The 21,579-nt window shown below is 42.0% G+C and overlaps 1 protein-coding gene across 4 annotated transcripts in view; it reads right to left on the minus strand.

The window, feature by feature from the left end:
- Positions 1-21,579, minus strand: part of LOC137161463 (melanocortin-2 receptor accessory protein 2-like) — a 138,444-nt gene that overhangs the window by 1,699 nt on the left and 115,166 nt on the right. For all 4 annotated transcript variants that reach the window (XM_067560745.1, XM_067560742.1, XM_067560741.1 and 1 more), the window contains 2 exons: positions 18,132-18,265; positions 7,546-7,645 (listed from right to left, as the gene is read on the minus strand). In XM_067560745.1, the coding sequence (XP_067416846.1) occupies positions 7,546-7,645; positions 18,132-18,265 (234 nt within the window). The remainder of the gene's footprint in view (positions 1-7,545; positions 7,646-18,131; positions 18,266-21,579) is intronic.

Genomic DNA, 21,579 nt, shown 5'->3' on the forward strand with positions numbered 1-21,579 from the left:
GCACAGATTCTCTATACAAATACATGGGGAGGAGTCAGGTGCCTAAGAACGGGCTTCACAAAGGCCAGCGTGCTGAGCAGTGAACCGTCTAAGCTAAGCAATAGGTAAGGCCCATCGTGATTGGTATTTACTGATTTTCCCAGAAAAATTCCCATGGTATTAAAAATGCCAGTATTCAGGTTTTACGGATTTTTCACCCAAATTGTGGCTTTTCTGGGACCTGGGAATTTTTCCACAGGGAAGTAGATGGGCTGTGTATAAACACCAGGGGGCTCTGCCCAGGAGGGAAGCCAGTACTCCTGGGGAACAGCCTTTCACTCCCCTCCTGACCCAGCCCCATTCACTTCCCCCATGCAGGGTAGGGAGAGAGATGGGCAGGGGGCCGGGTCCTGCAGCCGAGACGCCTGACTGCTGCAGAACTGGAGCGGAAGCTTCCTCAACTGTCCCATGTAAGTACTCCCTACACCAGAGCGCAACTGCCTGCCCACTGCCCTTTGTTTTGTTTTAGTTTGGTTTTTTTTACTGATTTTTCTCCCAATAAAAAGCAATAAATTCCCAGGACATTAAAATCACTCAAAAGCAAAGGATTGTGTATGTGGCCTAGTACCACCCATTAAAAGGGCTTAGATGTCTAAGTCTGGGCCAGAGGGAAATGGCCTCCCTCTGCTTGGGATTCACAGCCCTAAACCCTCTCCTAGAGTTTGACACCTAAGCCCCTTCCCCCCAAAAAACTGAGGTGGTGGTGGTGGTGGTGGGTGTCCCCCCGCCCCCAGTATAAGCTTATCCCAGCGGTTAGATTGCTCATCTACGATGTGGGAGACCTTGATTTAAATCCCCCCTCTCCCTGATGTGGGTCAGGGATTTAGACCCAAATCTCCCATGTTTCACGTGAGTATCCTAACCACTGGGCTACGAGGTATTCTAGAGTCACTCTCAGTCTCCTGATCAAACTGTTCCACTATGTAAAAATAGTCATTGGACCAGAGAAAGAGTGAGAATGTTTTATAGCCCTATGGTTAGGGCCCTCGCCGAAAGACTCAATTTCAAGTCCCTGCTCCAATGACTGTTTAATTATTTATACAAAATGGAACAGTTTCAATATGAGAGAAAGAGAGAGACCCACTCTACAATACTCTATAGCCCAATGGTTAGGAGAGAGACTTCAGATTCTGGATGAAATCTCAGCTCCATCGAAGTCCATGGAACGAACAAAGGTGTTAATAATGTACTGTAGGGAATAATCCCGCATCGACAGGGCATGCATTGTGTGCCCCAAGAACTGTAGGTCTTTACCATCTCCAATTTCTCAGGTATCTTCAGAGTAGGACATTCATGAACACTATTTCAGAAGTAGTTCTATCTATGGTGCTTACATGGTCCCCATCACTGTAGCATCTGAGTACCTCACAATCTGTAATATATTTGTCCTCACAACAGCCCTGTGATGCAATGAAGTGCTATTCTCTCCATTTAACAGATGGGTAACTAAGGCCCAAAGATCCTCACAGGTACTCAGGCATTGCTCTGCTCACTGTTGCGACACATCATCCCTAGGCGGCCTGCCGGCATCCCCCAGCCCAAACTAGGCACTCAGGCTCTCCATACAATGCATGGAGACCATGAAGTGCCTAAGAGAAGTATCCTCAGAAGCCAGCAAGCTGAGAGGAGAGCTGCCTAAGGCGTGAAATGCTGAAGAGAGGGGCTTAATCACCTCGCTGACAGGCCAGAGAGAAGCGCTTCCCTCCGCCAGGAACCCTCTCTTAGAGTAAGGTGCCTAAACGGCCAACGTGGCCTAGGTAACCAATGACCTAGCGGCCAAAACCATCTGTCTCCATCTACTGCTTGATACCCTGCTCATGTTCACCTACATTTCCCTGTGTCTGCAGCTATCTGCTGTGCGGGTGTAAATTCTGTCTCCCCACCTGTCAGTGGCCTGCATCCAGCCCTCCTGCGGAGCCTGACTGGTATCGGGCCTTAGGCACGCTCAGCGTATGGCTACAGGTCTCAGCCTCTGCTGGTGAGATAGGTGTTCCCCCACCTAGTCTGACAATTCCACTTCAGGGTGCGTGGGGCTTTGGCTTGAGCAGCTCATTGGCTGTGGACAATGTCAGGACTCAGGTGGCTCTGCACATGCCTGCTGGCAGAAACAAAAGTGCCTAGGGGACTTAAGCACCTATCGGGTTAGGCATCAGCATTAGCTGAACGGTGGTTTTGAAAATGTCAGTAGCGCCTATGGTGAACTTCAGTGCCTGAAGAGGCAATTAGGCACACAAAGCCCTTTGACGATCTGGGCCCCAGGCCATACAGCAGCTAACTCTAAATGTTTCGTTTTGCCATCTGCTGCTTTGTTCCCCTTTTCTGTGAATCAACACCTTCATTTCTACAACAGACACCTGGTCCAACCCGTGATCTAAGAGCTTTAAAAGACATTGAACAGATTGCCATTGTAGCATATGCAAGTAAAGCAATTGATACAGTACACCTCATATGATCATTAAAAACATTCAGCACACTAAAAAATTAATAAAATAAAACAAAACAAAACAGCCTGTTAAGAATAAGTCTCGGCTGCAGGAAAAGATCAAGGTCAGCTTTCACGAACTTGGATTGAAGTTTAGAGGGTGAAAGTTAGACCACTATATCCGGAGCTGCTTAGGTGCGATTCCCACTACATTCAGTGGAGTACTAGGTGTGCTCTGCAACGCAGGGGGCCTCACCTCATATGTAGTTGTGTAAATACAGACTTCAGGTATCTAACTTTGTTAATTTGGGTGCCTAAAGTGCATTAGAAAACCATCCTATTCAATAAGGCTTTTATATGGTGTATCAATACTGATAAATCAAATAAGCAGTGTAAACGGGGTTTAAACTATATTACACAGAGAAGATCACAATGGTTTAAAATACAGGTATATCAGATTCAATATGATTTGCCCAAGCCCAAGAGCAAAAAAATCACTTGGTCTCCTCACTCCAGCTCTGACCTACAGGCAGCAGCAGCAGCCATCGTTCCAACCCTTCCCTGCACTGCCTACCAACCCTAATCACAACACCCAAAGGAGCAGTCTCATCATCGCCCGTGCACACAACGTCCATTACTCCACCGCTGCCACTTCCACTGCCTTGACATTTCCACAATGTCCCTTCAAACAGCCACTTTGACACTTCCCCCAAGACCCGCAAACCTCCCCTCACCTCTCCTATGGAACCCCAGAGCATCGGCAGCCATCTTTCCCTGTTTGCCTACAACTGGGGTATGATACCACTGACCAATGGGTGCTGATATTGTTCACCAAGGGGTACCTGGTAGAGCTCCTCTCCTTCCCCGCTTGTTGACCGCCTCACGGTGGTCGTGGGGATCCCTCCCATCACAATCTCCTCCGAGAGGAAGCAGTCACCCTCCTCTGTAAGGGCATCATAAAATGCATCCCACACTGCTACTGTGGCCTTGGGTTCTACTCCCCATATTTCCTTGTGCTGAAAAAGGGGGGTGGGCTGCCACCCCATTCTGCATCTCCAATTGCTGAACAAATTCATATGCAAGTCCAATTGCACATAGTCACGCTCCCTTTCATTATCCCATCCTTCCCCACGGGGTCTGGTTTGAGGCTCTCGATATGAAGGATGCATACTTTCACACAGACATCCACCCTGCCCATCACAAGTTCCTCTGTTTCACAGTGGGACACTTTCACTATCAGTTCCAGATCCTTCCCTTTGGTATCATCACTGCCCCTCGTATGTTTATGAAGGTTGTCACAACCCGCATGCGTTGTCTTCGCCACTCCATGTTCCCTTACCTGGACGACTAGCTCCTTATTGTGCTGTCTCGTGACCCTCTCTTGTCCACTATCCAGACCCTTCATGGCCTCCTTGCTGGCCTGCACATCTACTTCAATGAGGATAAGTCAGTTCTCGTCCCTACCCGTACGCTCACCTTCACCGGGGCACACCTGGACTCTCATGGGCGGAGCCTCTCTCTCAATGGTTGGTTTTGTTGTCCTCACCTCCCTCATTGTGCTACTGCATTGCAATCCGTGCACATGTACCTTTGTGTCTTTCCCTTCTTGGCCATATGGCAACCTTCACCTCTGTGACACCGTATGCCCGCCTCATATGCGCTGCCTCCAACAGTGGCTCCAACCCTGCATTCTCTTGATGCCGCTGGCCTTTTATCTCCATCATACCTTCCAGGCCTCACCCAGACTCTTCCTTGCCATTGCCGAGTGCTATCAGGGATGCACTCCCTCCTCACAATGCTTCTTTAAGTGGATCTCCCACTGCATCAAGGAATGCTATGCTCTCTCTCATGTTCCTCCACCCCTTCGAGTCACGGCCCTCTCCACACAGGCACATGCCACCACAACAGCCTTCCTTGCGGACATTCCGTGGCAGGACATTTGTAGGATGGCCACATGGTCCTCCATCCACACCTTTACCACTCTGTACGCCATCACTCTAGCAGCAGCGATTGGCCCCATCGTATAGCGGACTTACTTCCTGCAAGCCCTCGCACCCATCTCCATGCTGAGCACTTCTCACTATGCACACACATCTGGAAACCACATAGGGACCATCGCTCAAAGAAGAAGAGACTGTTACTTACTGTAACTGGAGGTTCTTCGAGATGTGTGGTCCCTATTTGGATTCCAATATTCAACCTCCATCCCCTCTGCTGCAGGCTCTCTTGCTTGCTGGTAAGAGGAACCTGGAGCAGCATCAATCTGCCTCAGACACCCCAGGCAGTCGACACACACTACATATGCGGGTCAACGGACACAACTACAAACAATTCTGGCTTCGGCACATGCACACCCACATCTGAAATCCAAATAGAGGCACCACACATCTCAAAGAATCTCCAGTTACAGTAAATAACTTTCTCTTTCCCCCCAATTTTGTTTTTTTGGGACCTGGGAAATTTTTGAAGGAGAAGCAGATTAGGCCATGCAGAAAGGACGGGGTCAGGAGGGGCTGTGTCTGCTGGGGGGCAAGAACTCAGAGTATAGCCTTCCATTCCCTGCTGACCCCGGTCCATCAATGAAGCCCCATTCGCTTCCCCTGTATGGGGGCTGGTGGAGTGCAACAGGCAAGGAATCAGGTCCCCACAGCTGAGACAACCCAACCGCTGCAAGTAGCAGAAGGCTCTCTCAGCTGCAACATGCAGAGAACACCAGCAGTGCGTTTTCAGTTTTTACCAATTTTCTCACATTTTTTTAAATTTTTTAATAAAAACCTCACATTCCTGGGAAATTTAAAACAAAATAAAAATAAAAAATGAAGGGCCTTAGATGTTTACCAGCTCTCAGGCTTTGCACGATGGGCCGCAATACAGGCTAAATGATTGATACAGATACTCTTTTTCTGTTTATATTAATCTGCCTCGGTAACTCAGAGCAGTTTGAAGCTGTGCAAATATATGAGTCAACAATTTCTAAGTACAGGTTACAAGAACAGACTCATGAGGTACCATATACTGGTTTTCCTGAGGCCATTTTTAAAATAAGCTAACTAATGAAGCCTGGAAATCCATTACTAAGTTATGAGCCAGACTAATTTTCATGAACAAATACAGCAAGTCTCAGCAACCTTGTGTGTTTTGTTGTTTCCCCGACTGATTTTCTAAACACTGATGATAATTTACAAAAACCACAGACACACACACCTCTGGCCTTATTGCCATTATCATCAAAATAGGGTTCTTATTTTTCCTTGCACTCTACATTTTCTTTTCATTCTTTTCTCACCATTTATTTTATACCCTAACAGCTCAGTAAATCTGGTTCTGGACATCCTGTACAATTCCACCCAGAACACACACAAAGCCTGTTTGCCTGACGTAGTAGGCAGCCTTTGGATGCACAGACTAAAGAATTCTGCTACCTATTCTGAAACAAGTTCCATTTGCACCCACATTAAGGCCCCTTTAACACTGCCAAAGTGGTCTAAAGGGGCAATAGTATAACTGTGATGGTCTCCTCTTCCAAGACCTTGAGAACCCCCATTAACATCAACTTGCCCATAGAGTTCTGCAAAACAACCCTCTATTGGAACTGTGGGCCAGGAAAAGGTCCAGTGAGGTGGGAGTGTAGGGAAAAACATAGCTCAGACCAAATCCACAGCCTACACTGGCTTTTCCAGTAAATATTTAGTTTTCCCAGAAAATATTATAGTCTTACACATGGATCAAAAAGAAATAGGAACAACAGTATTTGTTGCCTTCAAAGAACATTGATGAATAATGTTTCTAGTTCAGTAAACAGTATGTTATCTGAAACCATAAAAATAATAACGCTCTAAGACAAACTGGACCACTCACTCCAGGCACAGCTGTGTGATAACAAATATTCAAGTATGCTACACTCAAATCTATGTCCCAGAGCTCCAAAGGAAGTCAAAACTAAATAAGGCACAACTGAGACACAACTATGCCTGGCTTGGTGAGTGGGGAAGGATGCTAATGGAGACAGCTGGAGCACAGTGGAAGGCTTCTGGAGGCCTTCCTTTCCCTATAGACGTATCTTTTCCATAGTACAAACACCTACTCACGCTGAGACACACCGTCACAACAGGTTAATTGCACCATGCTCATGCCAATCACTCCTCCCACACTATTTACTTGGATTACAGTAGCACATACTGTACACAGAGGGTTAAATCTGGGATGACTGCTCCAACAAGCCAAGTACTATTTAGACCATTGGTTCCAAACCCATAGCCCGCAGGTCACCGCTCCCTTCTCACCGGCTGCAGAAGGGAGCTGCTGCCTAAAGACCCAGGTGGACCACCAGGGGTGGCCAAACAGCGGCTCACAAGCCCCTTATGCACTCCCCCCATTCTCTGGATAACAGATTGGGCTGGAGAGCTCAGGGCTTCTACCCTGCGATAGGATGGTGAGGCTAGAGGCTTCTGCCCAGCAGGGAGGGGAATGTTGGGGGTTAAGCCCCACGTGGCATGCCTGACATGGCTTGAGGTGGGAGGCACCTGCCGGGACTTGGGGATTCAGCAGGAGTAGAGTTGAAGCTCCCTGGCAGGTACACCCCAGCTCAACAATCTTCAGAAGATTGTTGTATGTGGCTTGGAGGGTCAGTACGTTTGGCCACCCCTGAAATATACGATACAAAAGTGCCCTCCCAGATGAGTTCAGAAAAAGAGAGATTCTTGATTATTTTGGTGCCATCCACCTGGTCACAAGAACAAAACAGGCAGGCAGAGTGGAAAGGTGGTATAATACCTGCACTGACAAAACTCATCCTAAGACAGCATAGAAACAAGCACCCTGGATTTGTTGTCTGGTCAGCAAAAGACGACGGATTTAGAAATTATGCTGCTCTGGCTTCTGGAACAGGCAGACATTTTAGTATCATCTGGAAAGTATTTAAAAAAAAATTTTTTTTTTTTTTTTTTTTAAAATAGATAGATTCCTGGCAGTTTGGCCTTGACAGTGTCCCCTTTTCAAAAAGCTCAATAGACAGGACCATCACTGTAATGGGAAAAATATTTGATCAGCACATCACATTACTGTCACACACTGATCAGACTCACTCTTGGTGTGGTGCTCCTGTCTTCGTCAGCAAGGTCAGCACAAAGAACATGAAAATGACAAAAACTGCAAGACCGACCCAAAATCCAATCACAATGGAATCTGCAGAAGAGAGGTAATAAACTGATTAGTATTTCCACCTTCGCTTGTAAACAGGTTCCATTCTACCTAATGTGTTATGACTCAGAGTTCAGAAAGGCTTTGTTCCTTATTACAAGACACATTCAACAACCTGAGTGGTCAATGTACCAGGCATGAAGTCTTTGGAAAAAGCCAATGTATACACATTGACTGACTCAGCAGCAGAAACATCAAGCGTGCACAACACTGAATGCAGAATCTTTTTAAATTTCCCCTTTTATAACAATAAAACCTCAGCACAGGCCAATGCTTGGGATAAACAAAGGGCCTGAGGTCCTGGTTCTTCAACTCTTCCCAGCCACTTAGTCTCCAGCAAATGCCCTGTACTGCTATCGTTAGTCCTTAATCACAGCCAATTTACCTGTTCCTGAATAATTATATTTGACTGGAATAACTGGAAATGCTATTTGGTCAAAAACAGATAGTGGATAGAGCAATACATGAATTAAATGCACAGTACCAGGAGCTGGAAGCAATCCCTATATTTAATTTGTCTAACACTTTCCATTATAAAAGATTCTTACAATCATTTCTTTAAGAAACTCTCACACTTTCATAGCTTTCAGCAGGCCTTTGGTATCTTACAGGAAATGCCCTCAAACGACACAAGCACCTGTTTTTCTCAGTCCATTCAACTTTTGCTAAGATATAAACAGGTAAAAATGGTCATTTCCCTTCTCTCATGTTCCTTAGGAAATTTTTGGCAAACTGCCCAAAGAATACAAATATTCTAAGTCAGACTTGCATCACTGCCAAAGCAGCAGCAGCACATGCTGTACTGAACACACCAAAGAGCTACTGGAGTAAGGGAAAGACAGCTGGGCCAGGATCTGCCTTGACCCCTAACCTAGCAAATGGCCTCAATGGTCCACACCCCCTTCTGGGGGTATCCCATGGGGCAGGTGCTCCCCCAGCTCACAGAGAGGAAAAGCATGTCAGGCTAGCTCCCCACAACCATCACCAGACCAGCACTTGGTCATAGCGGCCTCCCACCCCCACCCCAAAATAGCCTTCTCTTGTTGCCAGCCTGAAAAATCTTAATTCATTCATTGTGCATATGCATGATGATACAGTCTTTAATTACATGACCACATTTTTTTCCCACAGGACCCCTGCCTCATTTAGTGCACAGGTTGGATTCATAAAGAGGCAGAATTAAAGTTGCACAGGCAATTGTAAACTTGGCATTTCTTAACATTCAAGTGCTTAACAAAATTGCAAATTAAACAACATTTTAACATAGTTTAATTGTATTTATTTTTCTTTTAAGGAACCCTGAAAATATATTATAATGTGAAGTTATGTTTTAGCATTGGATGTACATTGTGGCTGTGACTTATTCACCAGCAGCTGAAGGGTGCCAGTGCACAGGAAAACAGTAGATGAAGGGCAACTTCTAGTAGTCAAAAGAAAGAGAAAAGGAATAAACAGATGATTTTTCATAACATTTTCCCCACTTTGACTTAGTCCTGTTTCCTTATAACACACAGAATGACCCTCTGATCCAAACAAAGCTGCCTAATGCACTCTCACCTATACTTAAAATTTTGTCTGTTTGCTTAATTCAGTGACAATACCCAACACAGCCCACAGGAGGTACAGAGTGCAACCTCCCCCCACCCCTTTTTGTTTTTAAAAAAAGTCTTGTCTTTACATGGAATGGGTCAGGACAACATTTTCAGTTTGTGCCAAGGGCAACAAATGTAATTAATCAGTCACTAAATAGTGGTTCTGTGAAGTACAGCAAAACTGGGTGTGGAAAAAGAGTCCAAATTCTCTTGGGTTACAACTGTCCTCTTTTTACCACTTAATATAGCAAGGAAGTGCCATGCCAGATTCCTGTTTATCAGTTAATAAATTGAGATCCATCTACTATATCAGAGATCTGACTGGCTGGGTACAAGACACACTGGTTTTAAAAGGATGATCAGATTTTATTAAAAAACAAGGCTTGAATTCAGGGAGTTTATTTCTAATTCCAGCTCTGCTAGTGACTTCATGGGAGGCATTGGTCAAATCCCAGCACTCTTCTGCCTCAGTTTCCCAGTGTATAAATGAGGATACCTACTTCATAGGAGTGTTGAGAACACATTCACTTTTAAAATTACTATGCAAACACTGAAGTGCTAAAAATTGTATGAAAATGGTTCTTTGGTTTTAAAGAAAGCCTCTGTCCCTATGGGATTGAATTTTGCTATTCTTAATTATTTTGGCACAAGCCTGTTAGACTTCTGCCTCACATGACTGCTCAGTCCTTTGAGATGGAGTTATCTGACACAGCATGTTCAAAAATATTTATCTTGTTATAATCGTTAAAGAGATGTTTCCTGTCATAGCCAAAGAACTGGTAGAGTAGTATGCAACCTATTTGAAATGTGGGTTTAAAAAAAAAAAAAATAGAATGACATCAAATGGATACAGAGAAGACAATAACTTAATATATTCCAAAAATGTTTAAAAGTGTCCAAGTTAGTCAATTGGTTTGACTGGATTTCTTTTTAAAAGACCACCAAAAATGTAATGGCAAAAGACCGAAGTGAGGCAGTAAGATAATAGCCATGGCTATATATGAAACAAAGTTTGTAAAGTAGCTGCTCTACATTCCACTTCCGAATTGCTCGTTTTTTGGTCACATACTTAACAGAACAATTTAATTTCCATTGACTTTAACAGTTTAAATTTGCCCCATGTTTAGTCAGGGACATGGCAAGTGAATATGCAAGTTAATTTGCTAGTCCTAATTAAAATGTATGATGATAAATCTATGTTCACCTAAGAATTAAAAGATATCACTGTGCTGCACAAAGGACATGCAAAACTACATGGCAAAATGACATAAGTATAGCATATGCATGTTGGCATAGACTGAAATGCATTTTCTGACCACAGTCACCTGCTATGGATCAGAGTTAAAAACATTTTCCCTATCTAGGGATCAGTGTCCAGTGACTACTGTTACATCACTACTTTCCAGAATACACTCCTCCATTCTGTAGGGGTGGCCTGCTTTCTTTGTTCCTAGATATATGATCTTGCACTTGACCCTATTAAAACATATTTTGTTTGAACAGGCACAGCTTACCAATCAATTCAGATTACTCTGTATCCTCAGAATCATTTACCACCTAGCCAATCTTGATGTCATCTGCAAATTTTAGCAGCAGTGGTTTTATATTTAACTTCAGACCACTGGTAAAAATATTGACTAGCATCATTACTCCTAGAACTAAACCCTGTGGAACTTCACTAAAAGCATTCCCATTCAACAATTCCCTGTTGACAACGACTTTTAGAGTTCTGTCAGTTACCCAATTATGAATCCTCTTAGCAAGTGCTCGGTTGATATTGTATAAAGTTAATTTTTTTCAATGAGAATGCTCTACGGTACTAAGTCCAATGGCTTAAAAAAAAGAAATTACATCTATGCTTATCTTAAGCAACTGAATTTGTGGTCTCATCAAAAAATGAAATCATGTTTGTTTGACAAAACATATATTCCATAAAACTGTGTTAACTGGCATCCCATCCTTTCACTGATTGAATCCCACATCAGTTTTTCCTATCACATTGCCTGGGTTTGAAGTCAGGTTACCCAGTTCCTCCCTCCTGCTCTTTTTGAATATTGGCACTAGGAGCATTCTTTTAGTCTTCTGGAATTTCCCCAGTATTCCAAAATGTATTGAAAATTGGTATCAGCAGCTCAAATATGGCTTCTGCCAACTCTTTTAGAACTCTTGGGTGCAAATTTTCTGGGTCTGCTGTTTAAAAAAATGTTTCTCTCTATTAGATAGTGGTTATTAATAGACTGGAAAGTACTTCATCCTTGATGTCATCCAGCTTCTTTCCAAATATAGAACAAATATTTATTATTTATTGCACATTTCTGTCTTTTTTGCGTCATTAGCAATTATATCATTTCCATTTAGTAATGGGTCTATTCCATTGTTAGGATTTCTTTTGTTCCTAATATACTTAAATAACTCCTCCTTAATGTCCTAGCTCTACCAACTATGGATTTTCCCCTCATGTTATTAGCTTCACTTATCAATTTTCTACACTTCAAAACTTCTAATTTATATTGATTGCTATCTACTTCTCCCCACACCTCTTGTAAAATATTGTGCTTTTATTTCCAGCTGTTACCGTCACTTCCCCTCTTAACCAGGATGCCTTTTAATCAAAGTTATCCTATTTTGAGACATTGGAATTACAGCTTTTTGGCCACCTAATAAATTCTTCTCAAAGAACTCCAAATTTTCATTCAGTTTGCCTACATTTTTTTCTCCCACTCAATTTCATTCTTTTTTCCTCAGCTTTGGGAAATTGACCCTTTTGAAACAACAACTATATATTTTATACAGGCTGGGACTGTCCTCTGTTGTCCGTATTGAATGTAATCAGATTGTGATTTCTGGTCCCTAGGTAATCACCAACTTTCAGTCCACTGACTAATTCAATTAGAGTTACCTTGTGTTCAGTGCAGTACCTTATTGTTAGAAAATCATTATCTATAATTTTTAGAAACTCCAATGATGTTTTACTATTGGCTATCTGAGAGCTCTGGCATCTCCCAAAACTAAAGTCCCTCATAAAACCACAATTTTTTTTTCCCACACAGGTACTTAAGGAGTAAAACTCATCCTGTTCTCTGGTTTGATTTGGTGGTCTGTAAAAAATCCCCACTAATACCCTCTTCTGGGCTTTGCTAGTTGGCACATGGATCCACATGCATTCAAGAATTTTCTGATCACACAGCCACATCTTGTTCTGAAAACAGCTTGTTTTAAAGTGGTCTATTTAATCACTGAGGTAGATCTGCCACTTTGAGCCCCCATTAGATGATGCTGATGTTTTTCAATGCCAATGACTGGGCAGTTATGTCCGTCAGTGTCACTCTGGATATCCCCAAGAAACAAAGCCAGTGTCCTCCAGGTTTTGTTTAGATGGCATAGGAATATAGAAGTTGCTATACCAGGTGAGGTCCCACCTATTCCTATATTCCCTCTAACAGTGTCCAGAACCAGATGTTTCTGAGGAAAGTGCAAGAAACTTACAGATAACCTGTCACATTAGTGGATGGTTTATGCCCTGAAGCATAAAGGTTTGTATCCCTTTTAAGTTTTATCTTTAATCCTTTCTAATGTAATGCGGAAGTTGTCATTATCCATATAAATGTTTAAATCCTTTTTGGAATACTTCTCCAGCCAGGATCACTAGAATTCAGCAGAAAACAAAACTGTACGTACCAGGAAGACACCACAGCCTTATTCCTACAGCCACAGAGACTGAGCCAATCAATGACTACTGAAGTTAATAAGAGCCTCTTCATTGACTTAATGAATATTGGATCTGGCTCAAAGGCTGCAACACACATACAAAAAAAAACAAAACCCTCAGCTCTTGCAGCTGTCAATGTTCCACTAATGAGCAGTGATATGACCAGATTCCAGTTGAGTGGATTTTAAATAGAGGAAAAAATGAAGAAAAACAGGCAGAGCATTAATAGTACAAGCATGACTTTATATAAAACTGCTTTCAAACTGGATTGCTGTTTAGAAAGTGATGAATATCATTTAAACTTAAAGCTGCACAGTGGTTAGAATACAGACGTCAGTTGCCTGGAGGATTTCTACATACACATTCCAAATGTAATAGGTAGTAGGAAAAAATATATTGTTCCCTTCATCCAACTGGGAGTAGTGAAAAGTAATGCAATACTAAATAATTGCTTTATGAAGCCTGCAGGAATTACTAGAGTGATAATGCAATTGAAAGACAGGAAAAATCCTATCCCAGGTATTCTCCCCTTTTCTACCCCCCCGCTATACCACACATATGCCAGCTAAGCCATTTTACGACTCAATAACACAAAAAGAAGAATTCTAAGTGTACCATAGCCTTTACCTTACCCTGTTTCCTTTACACCCCTTTACTCTCTAACACCACCCTAAATGTTGCAGAATTCCACTGAGAAGACTTCACCCATAAATCTCACGATGCAGGGAGAGAATGAACAGTTATTCCAAATTTGCTTCTTCATCTGCATCTTCCAGAAGGCACAGTGTTCCTCCACTGACACCATCAACCACATATATACATTTTCAGTGACTAATGGCCAAATTCTGCACTCAGTTGCACCAGTGTAACTTCAGTGTATTCACTGGGGTTGTGCAGATATACCAAAAGTTGAATTTGGCCACCTATTGTGAGAAAGCCAGGCGACTTAGCATCTTTTGGCAATGCAGTATTTGCGGCAGAAAGTCCCAACCAACCGACGGATGCATATGCTAGGAACTAGGAATTTAAATTAGAGACGAATCCAGGCTGCAAGCTTGAGAGGTGGCTCTGAAAGCCGTAATGCTCAGAAGGGTTCCAAACCAGTTCGTTACAGAGATCGGGGCTGCTGCTATCTGGATGTGGGTTAGAATTCCCACTTCACCACTACTAAAAGTGCAGGTGTGCTGAGATCCAGGCTGTGTGTGTTGTGGTCCATCTTTAGTTAAAATATTTACTCCTTTTGTTTACAGTTCCACATTTTTGTATCCCTGACTCAAGTGGTAGGATCTGCCTGCATTACGGATTAATAAAGTAGCCTGCACTAACAGGGAACTACAAAGACAGACATCTTAGTTTTTAAAAAGGCTGATAAATGTGGCAGTCATTAAACTAAGAATTTTTTTTTTTTTTTTTTTTTTTTGAGAGGAAGAAGCGGGGAGGTCATGGGGTTGAGTATGTTTGAGAACTAAAAGCACCCTCACTTGGGTTACAAGAGAAAACACTTAGCACTCCCTACAAAAGGAACTGGCAAAGATTTAATCACACCACTGTTACATCTGACAACCTATGCCTAACTGCTACTACCTTGAAAGAGGACATATTCCTTATTACCATTAAACAGATTCCATTAAACCATTCACAAGAACATTAGTAGCAGTATCTGCAGTAAACAACAGATACCTGGCATGAGGGTGATCACGACTCATTAATATTCCATGCAAAGAATTCATGTTTAATTCCATATTGCTTTAGACCACAGTTAAGCAAATTGGCAGTCATACCATAGGTGGCATCCATTTTTCCTAGTGTAATGCGCCAGGATATTCAATCTGCTAATAACGTCAAGGTTTCTAGATTAATTTTACTATGCTCACTGTTTGGAATCAAGCACATGGGTATGAACTCAATATATGACTGGTCCCAGGATGCATCTCCCACTCTACTAAGAGATAATGCTCTAACAGCTTTCACTATTAAAAAACAAATGAGGAGAGAGGACAGGTGCTAGGTGAAGCATTAATCCAGTCTGCTCTCTAATACTTCTTAAGGTAATGGAAACTCTGGAAACTATTCCCACTAACTGGGACATCCTGCAGCACCACATTTGGTTACTTTTGGGGGGGGGGGGGGGGGAAGAGGAAAAGGCTGTTTTGAGGAGTAGCAGGAGGGTTGGTGCTTGAACTTTCCATATAAATCACCTTTGGGCAGAGACCAAAACTGAGAACATTTCAGCCTGAAACATGGAAGTTATTTCTTTGAAAAAAGAAGGTTAGAAATGAAGCACCTATGCAAAGTTCAGGTTCATAGACTGGGACCCACCTCTCATAAGAGCTGGAGGAAATCGATGAAAAATAAATAAAACCTAAGCATGATCTTAATAAATGGTTTGTAAATTAGATGAATCAGCAGAAATGAAACAGCAAGAGCAAAGCTTTATCAGCATAAATCAAGTTACCATCATCAAACATACACACAACCAAAAGGTGTCTCAGGCTGAAGTTCACCAACCCCTTGAGTATGAAACCATCATCATTATGCCTTCCCACTTCTCTCTCCTGTAGCCCTACCTAGGGCAAGGGAAAAAGGAGCTGGAGTTAACCCTTAAGTAATGGGGACCCCCACATTCTTGTCAAACTGTTGCAATCACACAGTACTGCCGTGCTTCCAGAATCAACTAAAGTGAAGGGCTACAAAGGTCAGGGAAGATCCTGCAGTCCTTAGTCACTCAAAAGTTCATTCAGGTTCAGTGGACCAGATTCAGCCCCAGAGAAGTAGATGCAATTCCACTGAAGTCAATGGAGTTGTGCCAACTTTTCACCAGAACTTCATCCATTACCATCCCAAGTGAAACAGGACCACAGGATTGGGTCCTATTTATACATTCGGTAACACAGTAGAACTTCAAAGATACGAACATCAGAGTTACGAACTGACCGATCAATCAAACACCATGTGGAACTGGAAGTAAGCAATCAGGCAGCAGAGAAGGGGGGGGTGGGGAAGAAAGCAAGTTCTATATTGTGCCTGTATTGCATCTTAAAGGTCAGCGTGCAGAGCAGAAACAGTGTGGGGTCTGTGCTGTTTCTTATAAGCCAAGGGTGCTGTTTCACCCCTTCTCGCCATACCCCACTGGGAGGGGGAAGCTATTTTCTCTCACACACTGACACACAGAGTTATATTTTTCCTTTGTTATTTTTGTCCAGTATGTGACTAGATGTGATAATGTAGCAATTCTTTTGAAAACAGTACCTCCAGGTTCAGTTTCTGGCTGAATGGAATACAAATTAGGGAGAAGATGATTAAAGTGAGATACCTTTAAGACTCCACTTTTCTCAAATATCTAGTCTTTAAAAAATAAAAAACCAAATGAGTCATAAAGGTCTGGCTATGACAGCAAGCACAATGAAGCATGCTAGAATTAAGACTGTTAAAGCAAGTCCAGATATAACCCTCTCATAGGTGCTGGAATTACGGGTGCAGGGGGGTGCTTGAAGTGGCTTCCATCATATACTGGTTTAACAGTTTGGTTCAATGGCTGTCAGCACCCCCACTATAAAAATTGTTCCAGCACCCCGAGCCTTCTCTCTTTGAAGTTGCTTATATTCCTTGGCAAACAAGTTTTGTTTGATACGTGGGCATCCATCCACCGAGGTACTTATATGGGCCTCATCACTGTAGCATCAGAGTACCTACTCTCACTGTGATGTTCCAATGCAGACTCACACTGATGTTGCTTTTGCAACACAGGGGCGTGGCCATTCAGAAGCCTTTCTTGCAGCGAGCAAGAACACTGTGCATATTTTAGCTGTTCAATACAGATCTGGAGCCTTAAAATTCAACTTGTCTTGCAGCTGATTTCCTGGCCAGAGGATGAATTCTACTGAATACAGTTGAGTTCTCACAAACCTACTCTCGCTTCATGCAAGACAGGTTGAACTTTAAGGCTCCAGGTCTTTTGTCTAGGCAATAATGTCAGTCATCAAGAATAACAGTATGCCCAAGCATCAGTCAGCTACTGTAAAACCAGCATAAGGAAGATCAGAATCAAGTCCACTGACTTGTACACCAGTTGTACTAGCTTGTATTTGTTCAAGTTGAATCTTATTTTATTTCTAACCTCTCTGATACCCCTTTATATTATTTTTTTTTTTTTGGTCTGAACTGCTGGTTGACAACTCTCATATCAGGATAATTTAGGAATAAGCCTGTTTAGCCCATTCCTCGAGATCATTAAAGTATGTGGCTAGAGGCAGAGCTGCAGCTGGGGCCAAAGAAGGGGGGCACTCCCTCCCCACCCTCTGTGGGGGCTAGCCTGACCCCAGGCCCCACCACACACCCCCTCCCCAAACATTGTTTCATGCCCCACAGTTAGGTGATCACTAGTTTATGGTGAACTTGGTCTTTCTGACTCATGACTAAATACAAACCCCTAATGGTCTAAAGGAATCTAAACTTATAGTTGTCAAAACTGATTCTAACATTGAAAATTTTCCTCTATTTTTTTTTTATGTAATTGATCTGTTACAAGCAGGGCAGATTTTGATGCTGACACAGACAACTGGAACTAGCTGAAAACACCAATGTCTTTGACAAAGGCCACCAAATAGCTTTCAGAGGGCAACATCCATCACTATCAGTAGAGCCAGATCTCTGTATCCTGTAACCAATCCACTGAACCATCGAGACCCTTATGCATTTGTTTGATCTTTTCTTACTTACATACCAATTGTTTTAATCTTCACCGCTATTAGCAAAGATATAATGATAAAGATCTCACCTGAAAGATTTTTCTGAATTTGTTTTAAACCTTTTAATAATTTTTCATATATATTTTAACAAGAATAAAGCGGTCGTGTTTCTTTTCTTATCAGTGAGAACTTTTTTCTTTTTCATAGAGCAACTGGATGCTGCAATGGATCAAAGTATGTGGACATTTCTATTTGAACCAAAGAACTGGTGTCTAGGATATCTCCAGGTACTTATACGAATAAGAAAAAAAATACATCAACAAAGAGTAATCAATTATGCTATTCATCCAAGAAGCTGTGTGCAGGATAATCAATTTGCAGAAAAAGATTTTTGAAAAACTATCCATTAAATGAATACATCAGGAACTTCAAAGCATACAACAGTGTGCAGCTAAAATACAGAACTGCCAGATAGGACTTACATTTATGAGCTTTCAGTCCTTCAAAGGAAACTGGTTCATACTCATAGTACTCATACTCCAAAGTATAATCAGAGTTAGGTAAGGCCTGCTGAGATGTTCTGTTGGAAATTAACCTATGGGCAGACATCTCTAACCTGTACAGATATATAAAATGTGAATACAAAACAACATGTTAGTAGATAGAAATATTTCTAACAGTGTCTAAGTTTTGTTATCATTTGTCATCTTTTGGCTTTCCCCCTCCCGTTGCTTTCATAGGCAATGACCCACCTTTGCATAAAGTGCTATCTCCCACTTATTCCTTTCAAAGTCAATTCCACCACCCCTTCAGATAGGGCCACCATGTTCCATCCCATTTCTTCCCAGCCCTATCTCCTGTCCATGCCAATCACCAACCTGTGTAGAACTTCCTTTTAATGGAATGGTAGAATATGAGGATTTCCACAAATGTTCCTGTTAATGTACAGAAGTATCAAAGAGCACATCAGTCAGATAGAACATGCCTCCTACAGGCCGAATATAGTAAATATGAATGACCACCAGCCGTGGGAATGGCAGTCCAGAGGTTTAGGGAGCATAATCTTAGTTTATGTCTACACTACAAGCGCTACAGCAGCACAGTTGCACCTACGCCACTGTAGTGGCGAGAGAGAGAGAGTTTTTTTGTCATTGTAATAAACCTGTCCCTCGAGAGGCAGTAGCTAGGTTCTTCCATCCACCTAGTAGCTCCTACACCAGAGCTTAGGAACTTTTCACATACCTGAGCAACATTGGCCAGGCCAATCTAAGTTTTAGTCTGGTGTACACCAGGTCTCAATTGTACCAGGCTTTGTTTTCAGCATGTCTCTACAGCAAGAAAATATAAATCAAGCCTATTCATTCTAAAGAAAATTCCTGATCAGCTCTACATATTGTGGAGCGGGGGAGGAGTTTCCTCAGATGGGGAAGGAAAAAGGTCAATTTTTAAAGCACAGATTCAGTTTTCACATTATGGCCCCAATCCAGCAAAACACTTAACTTAAACACTTGAATAGTCCCACAGAAGTCAAAGTCAAGCATCTGCTTTAAGTACTTTGCTGAAGTTGGCCCTTTGTGTATTTTGTAGTTTTTGCCTAGTGCAATGGATAAAACAAATTAAAATAAGTGAGATATCCTGTTTAAAGCTCACAGAGATGCACATTTTAAAGAAAAAGATTATTTAGGATTTTAACAAAAAGATCTGAGAGCCAAGTCATGATAAAAAATGGTATACTCTGTAGACTTCCAAAACGTTAACTTGGTGTTGCTATTCCAAAAAAGGTTGGCATTATATGTTCATTTTGATATATAGCTCTAATAGTAAGTGATGTATGATTTTAACAGACATAAGATTCCATTGGTTTTAGGAGCTAAAGGCTGAATCCAAGTATGTAGCTGACTCATCTTCAAAATAAATGATACATCATGAAAAGCTATCAAAACCATTTTTTTAAATGGAAAGTTTTAAATGGTCATGCTTTTGCTGTAAAACATAAATTCCTTTGTTCAATCATTCAAAATTAGCTGTCCTGTTGTGGTGCTGTTTAAAAAGCAGACAAGCTGAAAAAAATTCAGACATTGCACAAAAGATACAATAATGCATCAAAGACATCTAAATTCATGAGCCATCCATTATCCACATGGGGCAGTCACTTTGGCTTCAACATACTGCTCGTTTGAGTAAGGCTAGCAGGACTTAGTGCTTACTTTGGCCTCAATCCTACAACAGAAATCAACAGGGCTCCACGTGGGAGTAGAGGTTTGCCTACATGCATCACATTGCAGAATCAGGACAGCACACTGTTACAAGCATGTTAATTGTTCTTTTGGATTTAAGCATGTAATCTCCTATAATGAGCACATAGTGCAAACCACCATGGAAAGAGAGAGTGGCCATATGCTGAAGTTTCCCAGTAGCATAGGCTGCATCTAAATAGCTAAGACTTCTAGTAAAACTGCCTATTTCTGAAGTATTAAGTAAAAGGACTGAGTATTTTTAAGGGTTATACAGGAATAACAGAAGTTACAAATGTTTATCCAAAAAAACCACTCATCTTGACAATTGCAAGCTTTAAAAATGAGGCAAACTTCCCATCCCAGAAAGCACATCTGCATCACAGAGCATACTACCAATGTGCCACCTAACCAAAAACTGTCATACTCAAACAAACAAAAACAAAAAAAACATCTCACTCCCTTATAACGATGCACATTATTCCTATTCTGGGTGATGGGAAGTACCAGTGGATCATTGGGAACCTCAGTTCCTTAGTATCAGTACTTCTTTTCCTTCTTTTAGATTTAGACAGGAGAGAAAGGCAACTTGCTGAATACAAAAGAGCAGAAAGACAGTGAGAGGACAGAATAGTTAACCCTGAAAACTGCTGGAGACAAGTGCATGTTCTGTTCTGTCATGCTAGTCAGGCAGACTGCTGTGCTTTACCTCCCTCTCTTGAGTCACAACCAGAGATATGTTCACTATGCATCATTCTCACTGAAGTTATGGAAGGGAAGGAGCCTCAGGCTCCAGCCCAGCTTGTATGATGTGCTACAGAAGGCTACCAGATGTGAGAAAGGTGCAAGATGGCTTTTGCTCCCATGTTCCCTCACTCCGCTCATTTATATGCATTTTTCACAGACTATAATCCTTTCTATCTCCCCCAGTATTTTTCCCTTTAATTCCCTATAAACTCCAGCACACATGGATTGAAAAAGAAAGCTTGCCAAGATTATAGTTTAGCATGCAGCATAAGGATTCTCCCAAGAAAGGGAATATTTAAATACATTTCTGGCCTTGGAATAGTTTTTTTGGTCAAGTGGAGACAAAGGCAGCTTGCCAGGGAAATGCTCCTCTTGATCACATTTCTGTGTAATCAGCATCCAAATTTCACTCCAAAGGCAAATATTAATCTTCATGAACAGTCCAACTGAACATCGTGATTTATTTTTCTTCATTAGCATTTGCTTGCTTTCATCTCTTTCATAAAAGAAGTAAGTGCAACAAAGTGACTTGGTGTAAATAATAGAAGGCATAAGGCTTCCCTTTGTTTGAAAGATAGAAAAACAGCTGACTACTTCTACCATCTCAGTTTCTCACTGAGACGAATGTCTGTATAACACCAAATCTGTTTCAATTAATTCAGAGATCTATTTTTATTGGCCCAGGAAAGCCATCGGATAATACCCATCTTGCTGTTATTGTTCAGGTAAACAGGATATTATTTTATTGACTTTCAGAAGTATGGGGGGCAGGGGTCACATCCACAATTGGTCAGTTCAGGCCATAGTCTAGGAGCACTCTGATTCTTCCACAGAGCTCACACATCATAAAGGCCATAAGTAATGCTTTCCACCATCTCCAGCTGGCTAGGAGGTTCCGTCCCATCCTGGCAGACGAAGGCCTGGTCTCAGTTATCCATGCCTTCATCAC

Source organism: Emydura macquarii, unplaced genomic scaffold (assembly GCF_026122565.2).
Source record: "Emydura macquarii macquarii isolate MOO-44397 ecotype Brisbane River unplaced genomic scaffold, CSIRO-AGI_Emac_v2 contig_2297, whole genome shotgun sequence".
In the NCBI taxonomy this organism is placed as follows: Eukaryota; Metazoa; Chordata; order Testudines; family Chelidae; genus Emydura; species Emydura macquarii.